Source organism: Halichoeres trimaculatus, unplaced genomic scaffold (assembly GCF_033239565.1).
Source record: "Halichoeres trimaculatus isolate MK-OKI-2021-1 unplaced genomic scaffold, fHalTri1.1 fHalTri1_scaffold_14, whole genome shotgun sequence".
In the NCBI taxonomy this organism is placed as follows: domain Eukaryota; kingdom Metazoa; phylum Chordata; class Actinopteri; order Labriformes; family Labridae; genus Halichoeres; species Halichoeres trimaculatus.
In genome coordinates, this window is record NW_027437192.1 from 11,890,934 (window position 1) to 11,899,961 (window position 9,028).

The 9,028-nt window shown below is 40.6% G+C and overlaps 1 protein-coding gene across 9 annotated transcripts; it reads right to left on the bottom strand.

Annotated features, from left to right (window-relative positions):
• Positions 1 to 3,672: 3,672 nt before the first annotated feature.
• eomesa (eomesodermin homolog a) lies at positions 3,673 to 8,600 on the bottom strand. Of its 9 annotated transcripts, none has more exons than XM_074687511.1 (8): positions 8,565 to 8,600; positions 7,324 to 7,430; positions 6,810 to 7,177; positions 6,213 to 6,367; positions 5,393 to 5,514; positions 5,036 to 5,194; positions 4,803 to 4,864; positions 3,673 to 4,679 (listed from the first exon to the last, which is right to left on the bottom strand). In XM_074687511.1, the coding sequence occupies exons 1-8, from the start codon at positions 8,596 to 8,598 to the stop codon at positions 3,923 to 3,925; spliced, it is 1,764 nt and encodes a 587-aa protein (XP_074543612.1). In that variant the 5' UTR covers positions 8,599 to 8,600; the 3' UTR covers positions 3,673 to 3,922. The 9 variants fall into 9 exon arrangements, with proteins under 9 accessions (XP_074543612.1, XP_074543607.1, XP_074543609.1 ...); XM_074687506.1 differs by having other exon boundaries at positions 7,258 to 7,430; positions 8,565 to 8,582; XM_074687508.1 differs by lacking the exon at positions 8,565 to 8,600 and adding an exon at positions 8,209 to 8,558 and having other exon boundaries at positions 7,258 to 7,430.
• Between the last annotated feature and the right edge of the window lie 428 nt (positions 8,601 to 9,028).

The window sequence follows — 9,028 nt, forward strand, 5'->3', positions numbered from 1 at the left end:
ACTTAAGCCCCATCGTAACTTGATGTAGGGTAAGGGCAATTAACTAAATCACCGTTTAAAACATGAGTTGTAAACAAAGACCTCAGCCAGTCCCAAGGAAAAATATCGAGTAATCCCAACTGGCTTCTTAACCATGCAACAGAGGTGACATTTATCAACACATCAAAGGGGTGAATGTACAGTGAAGAGGAAACATAATCAGTCTAGCTAGTCTATAGGTTACTTTTTTAAAAAGGGGACGTCTTAAGAGATATTGACCCAGACACACACGCATGCCTGTGGCTGCATTTAGTCAGTGAGAGCAGTAATAGTGTGTGACTGAAGGTGAGGAAACAGCCTCAGGCCTTCATCTGGGTTTACATGTCAGCCCTCCTTGGCTACAACGTCTCAGCAGCATGCATGGCCTTTTCTTACATGAACTCACAACCAGGTGACCAATGGGCAGCCTGAGGGAAGGGCACAGATGTGCAACTGCTCCAACATATATATAGAAAAATAACTGAACTTTCACTAAATCTGCACAGAAACTACAAGTTTGTCCTGAAAGGCCTCAGATAACAGCTACTGAGATTGTTCCTGGCAATGTTAACAACCCAGCAGTCAATTCTTCAAGTCTCATCCCAATGCGCATATCTCTTTTAAGTCAACACGGCTTGAATTTGTGGAAGCATGTTGCTGAGGTGTCTATTGATTACTCCACCTCTTGCATGAATGGTTGAGAAAGAATCTATCGACTTGTTGCTAGGTTTTTCGGAGCAGTCAGGCGCTCCCATGAATAAAATCTCATTGTAGAGTATCCGTCAAATACACGAGAGGATGTTTGCAGAGCTGCAGAGGAGTGAGGAGGATTTTTTGAATTTATATACAAGATGGACGTCTGTGCTGCTTTATTGACAGATTTATTGCAGTGGGAGGATGGCAGAGATTGCATTTTCAGTGCTTGATAGCAATGCCAACATGCCTTTGGTAAGGATTGTAGAACATGATGATGCCCCGCTGGTGAAAGTGGTTGGATGCAGCTTGTGTATGTGACAGAGTTTGTTAGTCAGGCTGAAGTACGCACAAATACACCTGAAATACAACATGTTTTTGACCGAAAGTGACCCCATAACTAATTTGTGTTCAGGGACTAAAGGTATGAAAGTCTATTTTTGTCTTTATTATTGCAACATGAGTATTCTCAATTAGCACAATACAATGTATCACAACAAGTGAGAATATTTATGATACACATTTAATGCTTTTGCACAAATTATGTGTGCATATTAATATTTGGTTGGATGGAGGCCTAGGTATAACGGCTTTTACAACATTTTGATGCAGTCAGATGAAGCTCAACCTTGATGTGAGTTACCTTCAGAAATAAACCAATGCCAATTCAATGTTGAAATTTATATATTTATATTTATATTTGGATTTATTTAGGATTAGAAGAAAAATGTTGTAAACACAGGTACTGAGTCAATGGTGCTTAAAACAGACAGAAACTGTGGCTTAAAGTCAATTTGCCAACGTAAAATTGTAATTTATCACACTTCATGTTCTCATCACAACATAATTGCACATTGCATATTTTTCTTATATCACTCAAGCCTACAACTGGCTTTAATTTACAAAGAAGTTGTGGTTTCAAGTATTATGAGTGCAAAAGTATGTTTTCATCTTCTTTCATAGTTTAGCAACTGCTAACACATCCCTGCAGTCTGTCTTTTCTTCTTCTTTTCTTGCTATAGTTATCCAGCCCATAATCTTGACAGCCGTTCCCCACTTCAACCGCTGATGAGCTGAGGTCAAGACAACATGAAAAGGAGAAGGAAAAACATCATCAGATGCTCAGAAATATAATTTGCTGACACGCGCCAAGTGCAAACATTTCGTATTCTCCAGGCTCTAGCCACCCCCCCCCAAGAGCCTTTTTCTTACAGCTTTCCTGAGAGGCCGGGGCAATCAAGCTCTCTACCTTGTTAGGAGGTGTTAATTGGAGTTAGTCAGACTCCTCACTTTGTCAAAGAGTCTGACAACAGAATTAATTACAATTCAAGTATGTAAATCAATTCAAATTGGGGTTCTTATGGAGGGGGGGGTTGAAGTATTTTCACTGAGGAAAAAACAGGTGCTGAGAACAGGAGCCAAGTATATGTGTGTGAATATTATGACTTTTCTTATCATGGATTTTATCTCGTCTAATCCACTTTTGGATAGGCCATAGATATACAGTATTAATAGAGGTGTTAAACTGTACATTGCCCTCAGTTGGATGGTTGACGGACCAATTTCATTTAGCTTTTTTTAAATAATATTTCAGAAGTACTCAGGCCGTGCATGCAGTTGCATTACTCGTGTAAATGATAAAATGTGTGAAAACACCATGGCAACAACAGAAGGGATAGTAGGACTTTGTGCTTTTGTGTGCTTTTGTGTGCTTTTCACCTAATTGGGTCTGTGTTGTGAGTCGTGTCATGTAAGACATGTATATCTCTTATTTAAAATCACACTTTGCTTGCTTCGATTGTGAGCTGTGGTGTTACCTTGTTACTCTTCTGTGTAGCTTTAAGAGGATTGCTCAGCTTTTCTGTGCATCAATGCTACAGGTTCTGAAAAGTTTCTATTTTCAGAAGGGACAAGAGGAGATATGTCTCTATTTTTGGTGATTCTATTAGGAATTCCCGATCAAATTCACATCATGGGAAAGTGAAACCAAACAACATGTGCAACCCAAATTGAAGACAAACATTATTTGAGCATCTTTGTAAATGGTTAACTCAAATCTATTCTGACATAAAAAATCTGAAACTTAGAAGATTCTCACAGTGTTTAAATACAATTCATTGTGTCCTATCCAGCACTTTAAGGATAAATCAGAATCAAAAATACTTGATTTATTTTAAGGGGAAATTTTCTTAAAAAGGGGGCGGCATCTCCAGATTGACTTTGACCTTAAAACAGAAACAGGCATTCAGACTCAATGCTGTCTCATAGCTACATCCTCTTCTTTTGTCATTATTGTGTGATGATTAATATGATTATAAATACTGTTTGTATATATTTAAAAAAAGCTGTCAAAAAATTTCCCAAAATATGACTTATTGTGAGAGATATTTTGACAAACAGCAGAAAAATGAGCTTAATTTTGCTGTTGAATTTTTTAACATTATTCTCACATTTAACAGCAAATTATTGATTTATGCTACTGTTGTTAAAAAACTGGTTGTATTTATAGTAGTGTATCAAATGTGGTTCTGCTATGAAGCAGGATTAATGTTCTTTTTTTAATGCAACATGATGCATTGACAGCATGTTGACAGCAGCCAATCAGAGCTGGTATTTTAAAGGCTCAAACTCACAGCACCTTTCTAAGCCATGTAACACAATAGGACTTCACATCCCCTGTAATGTTCATTCACTCCATAAAACAGGGGTTTGAATTATTGAGACAATTAACACCATTTATTTGACTGCCATTGGTTTGTTTTTAACTGACTCCATCATCCAGAGAAAGATAGCAGGACAATGCTTTGTGAAAAGCTGTTTTTATTATCCATTTAATAACACCTCCATGAAGACAATTTGTACAAGATACATCACATTCTAAAGTGCACGAATACTGTACAACGAAATCGACTTAAATACGCAGGGGCAAATAAAAATTTATATCACATTTGTAAAATAAAATAAAAAAGTTGTTAAAATAAACTGATAAAAAAGGGGGACATGCTTTTTGAAAACCAACAATCACTATGCATGTTTCTGCTCAGGTATGTGAGAGGGGCTGGCCTGGGAAAATAACCTTGTGCAGCTTGCTTGGGGGGGAACACTAAGCTTTGGCACCTTTAGAGAAAAGAGAAAAAAGACATTAACAAGGAAAGGAGAGCACTTAACAAAAAACCAAAGATTTAGATTTGACTTCTTAATAAATACAGTCTTAGGGGCTTGTGTAGAATGCATAATAACCCATGCCTTTTGGGTTGTCCTTGTTGTACTCTTCTGTGGTCAAGTCCTCGCACTTGATAGTCGGGGAGTTCTCTGTGCTCGAGCCCCCTGGGGACATCCTGCGTCTCTTGCACACCACCGAGTACACGCCAGAATCGGTAGAGTCCACCGATTTCAAGGAGTGGGATGTCTCGATCCAGGTAGAAGCAGGTGGAGCGCTTTCCTCAGGCAGCTTGTCTTTTGTAACCCCAAGCTGATCGTCGGGGAAGGCTGGGGGGCTCGGACGAGGGGACCACGGCAGGCCGGTGGTCATCTTGCGTTGGTAGGAGCTTCTGGTGCCCCATCCTGCAGCCATGGAGGCAAAGGCAGAGTCTGGGTAGTAGCTGAGAGCGTGTGATGTCTGCAGGGAGAGTGGTTTGATGCCGTAGGAGAGAAGGCTGCTGGTGGAGTAGTCGTTCTCGTACGCCAGGTCCAGCTTGTTGGAGCCCGGCTGCTGGACTGGGGGGACGAACCAGCGCTGAGCGGAGGCGGCGGCTGCACTGGCTTCTTCGCTCTGTGGGGAGAGGAGGCTGTTTGTTTGGGGGACGGCACGCTCGCTGGTGTAGAAGCGGTTCTGAGGCAGGTTGTTGACAAACTGGTCCTGAAAGAATGGCTGCATGGCATAGCGGGCCCCTGGGACGATTTGGGTAGATCGAGGAGAGTCTGTTGGAGATGGAGTCAGCCTGTCGCTTTCAGGGGCGGTGTACATCCTGCACAACAAATTTAAGAGAAACACATACCTATGAGAAAACATTCAGGGTCGCAGATGTGCGGAAATTGAGCACCACAGGAAAAACAGATCAACCACAGTGCTTTGAGTGCAAGACACCTACGAGTCATAATTGTCCCGGAAGCCTTTTGCAAAAGGGTTGTGATCTATCTTAAGCTGCGTGATCTGAAAGAAAACAAGGAAATGTCGCATGAATAACAAGCATCTGAAAGTAAACACTGAGATATTACAAAAACAGACTTTTCTTAGTACAACACTTTAAAATGGGCTCTTTTAATTGAGCTGCTTCTTAAAAAATTCTTCAATGAAAAGATGAAAAATTAATGAACTGCTTACATCTGTGTTCTGGTAAGCAGTGACGGCTATAAACTGGTTTTCGGGGAAGGTGAAGGTCTGGGTTCTGGCCTCGTTGCTCATGTCCTCCACGCCGTCTTCTGTCACCTCCACAATGTGCAGCCGCGGTTGGTATTTGTGCAGCGACTGCAGGACAATCATCTGCAGCGGAGAAAACGTGTGAGAGGTGCAACACTCTGACTCACAAGCAGACTGCAGGAATGATTTTTTGTTCATGTTAAAAAAATAAATTCTACTGTATTGCAATTAATAGAGATGAAACACATGAAATTAAATAAAAATCTGAATTTATTTTCAGGTGTAAAGTCAGAAGGAGAATTGAAAAAGTAAGTATCAAACCTGTGTGTTGTTGTTGTTTGCCCCTTTATTGTTGGTCAGCTTCAATTTGCCAAAAGAGATTTCTTGCCTCATCCAGTGAGCTCCGGTGTTCGGGGATTCAGGATGAACGTACATTTTGTTACCTGAAGAAGAAATGACATCGAATTATTCTCCACATTTCAGTCAGTGAACAAGAAAAAACATTAAAGAAGAGAGTGTCAGTGCAAGACTTGAATATCAGAAACTATTTCTTGATTATAAACAACTATTCCCCATTGCTGGTAAATGTATCTATTAAGGTCATTTGTAAAATCTTAAGAATTGTATAAAAAGAAACTGGAAATCTAAAAATTTACATGTTAATCATTTTCTGTTTAGATTTTTTTTGTCTAAAACAAAATATTTTTAACTGTACAACAAAGGAAAAAACAATTTAATGATTCAAATTCCAATGCATCCCTATCTTTTTTCTGTCATCACTGAATTATCATTTAAATCACCAAACATTTTTAAATATGTTTGTATGAACTGCTTTCTAAGGTGGCAGAGTTCACACTTCACTTGGTGCTAAAGTGACACTACACATATTTTTTTCTCAGGATTCAAAACCATTTCCTTCAAGAAAAAAAGGCGTTACAAAAAGTGACATCTCAAAATGAAAAAAAAATCAAAAACAAACAAAAATTAAAAAAGACGTTTTTCAAACATCTTCTACGCTCATATTTGTTTTATAAGCTCTCCAAACTGGGGACAGTATCAGATTCATTTTCCATCAGTTGAGTCATTTTTTTATTTATTTTTTTTTTAAGTTCGGAGGTTTGCAATTTTTTTCATTACCCACCTTGCATATTATTGTCTGCTTTTCCACAAGTGACCCACTTTCCTCCTTGAAAGCGCCAGTGATTCGGGTCCGCCAAAACTACTTCTACAAAGACGTTGTAATGAGCCGTGAGGTTGAGTCCAGTGATGTTGAAGCTGAGAAACGGGAACATCCGTCTGCAAACAAAAGGAAACGAAAATACTTGTTTAAATGCTGATTACACGGGCAAAACAATGATTAAAAAAATATTTGTACTTTAACTCGGACGAATTTAGCGGTCTCAAACATTAGTTGTTAATTTAAAACTTTGTTAAATGTACATTTTGCATTTTGTGTCGTATCTAACTGCAGTGTAAGAATAAATTAACAGTTTAGCAAAAACGAAAACATTAAATTTAAAGTACCAAAACCCTTAAAACTTCATATTGAAGATCTTAGCGTGTGCGTAAAATTTGCAGATGAGCAAAAGTTGTTTAAAAAAACGCCAGAAGCTGCAACTGACGAAGAAAATCGGCCAAGCCGGAATATAAAAACGAAAACATCCATTTTCAATTTGCGCACATCGCTGTTCAATGTTTTCATTGGGCCTTTAGTGACGCTTTCAGCGCATCTGCTTACCTGCCCTGCTTGGTGATGATCATCTCGGTCTGGTGCCGGTGGAACTTGAGCCAAAGAGGCCGGTTGCACAGATAGACCTGTGCCCTGGCTCCGGCTGCAGACCCCGGCAGAGACATAGAACCGATCCCTGTCCCTGTCCCAGGATAGGACGGGTACAAACAGCCTGGCCCCTGGCTGAACTGGTACCCTCCGCTGCTAAACTGGCTCCGGCCGGTGCACACGGACGAGGAGGAGAAGCCTGTTGGTGGGAGGACGGATCCGTAATGAAGCGAGGCGGGGTACCTGGAGCTGCTGGAGCCGGTGTACACGGAGCCGGTCTGTCCTGCGTAAGGGAAGAGAGAACAGGGATTCGCCATGTCGGAAGTCGCCTGGGAGGGCGAGATGAAGTATCTGTCAGAGCCAAGTTCGTCTATGTTGTAACGCCGCGCGCTCGTCAGCTCGTCCTCACCGAGCACCGGAGAGCCTTTCCTCCCATCGGGCCCTGTTTTAGTGAAAGTGTCCCCTTCGCCCTCACCCAGCATCCCGTTGCCCAAGTACTTCTTCGGTGCGCTGGACTCTGACTCCGTCCGGTCCACCTCTTGGAACTCGAGCTGTGATGACGGCCTCGGGCTGTTGTTGGCACTGTCCGACGAGGAGAGGTTGTAAAAGGTTTTGGGTAAATTGATGCTCGCGCTGGGAAGGATGTTCTCTAACTGCATTGTTTTTGATCTTGCAATAATAAAGGAAAAAAGTTTCAAGAGTCCAGAGAGAGAATCTCAGCCGAAGAGGCGACACACGACCACCGCGCGCCCTGCGTGTTTCTGTTTCTCTGCACGCGCCTCCCTCTGTGACAAAATGATGGAAGGAGGTTCAATCTGCTCCTCACCTGCAGATTTACAGATCAGATTATGGGTTGGACATGGGATGTTGAGCGGCTCTTATAAGATGTAGTTCTCCACACACCCAATGATTGTAAGCGAAGGGAGGAGGAGCTTGTGGAGAGGCATGCGGGGGCACGAGCCCTCTCCACAGCCAATGGACGCTGTACTTTAATTCAATTAGAAAGCGTATGGTGGAAATAATGGAGACTTCTTAAACTGGCTTTTGTGACTTCATATTTATCCTAGTGTTTTAGAAAAAGGCCTGTTCGGAAAGCGAGGTTTTTAATTCAAGAGAAGGTGATATTTCATATAAAATTATACAACTACTGCCCAAATTTTGTTGAAAATAAAAATGAGAAAACGTTTTCCCATGAGGCTAAAAAGACAAGCGAAAATTCAGCACATTTTCCCCAGCACTTCGAATTTGTCGTACGTCACTAGGCCTGCATCTACACCTCCCAGCGCGTGAGCACAATCACCTTAAAACTTCAGCCTCAAGTTTTCAGTCATCACATCCAACAGAGCAGAGAAACACTCACTCAGATGTTGCTTTTCAGATGAGTTCGGCTTCACCGAACAGACTTGTCCCTCATTAACAGCTGTGAGACATTTTTCTCTCCTTGTGTATGCTAACACTCCAACACGTTTTAAAAAAATCACATGTGCACCTTATTTCCTATAATTGGCCTCCGTCGACTCTTCCACTTCCAGGTTTTTGGTCTTGGTTGTGATAAAACTAACAGTTGTCGACACAAATAAATCATTTAGGCCGAAAGTAAAAAAAAGAAAATCATTTAAGATAATTTAATTCCAGTATCCCGTTTGTTTCTGTCCGAAAAATAACGTCGAGTGAATTAAACAAGGTGCATCATTTCCCGGAAAGAAAGCTGCCCACCTTTTTTTCCCCTGAGGTTGTCTGACCAACACATTTTGCGGATACTCCGGAAATAGAAAAATTAAATTCAGTTAATATTTTTTTTCACAGTTTTTATTGCCTCTAGAATACAGCTTATTAATTGTGGTTTGGTTTTTAAATTGAAACGAATGATATAAAAAAGACAACGGGAATTATGTTCCTATCTTTCAAACTAGGTCGATCCAAGCAGTTTGTTTTATTCGGATAGAAAAACAAAGAAAAAAACATGCATGAGTTTTAATGCGTAATTTTTGAGTGGTATTTCATACGCTATGATACATGGGAAGTTTTTTATGCTGTTGCATTTAGACTAAAAAAATGTTTAAAATAGGTGAGCTTGAAAAAGGAAATGATGCTGTAACACTCCCTGCATGTTAAAGGCACCCTGAAAATTAGTGGCTATTGGAAATTAAAAACTGACATTTATTTGAAATGAAAAATAT

Excerpts from the sequence above, each read along its gene's own strand:
- eomesa (XM_074687504.1), bottom strand. The coding sequence starts at position 7,507 with ATGCAGTTAGAGAACATCCTTCCCAGCGCGAGCATCAATTTACCCAAA. Across the intron at positions 5,515-6,212 it reads AGCAGACAATAATATGCAAG|GTAACAAAATGTACGTTCAT; the intron begins GTGGGTAATGAA and ends TTTCTTCTTCAG. Across the intron at positions 5,195-5,392 it reads CAAACAACAACAACACACAG|ATGATTGTCCTGCAGTCGCT; the intron begins GTTTGATACTTA and ends TCTCCGCTGCAG.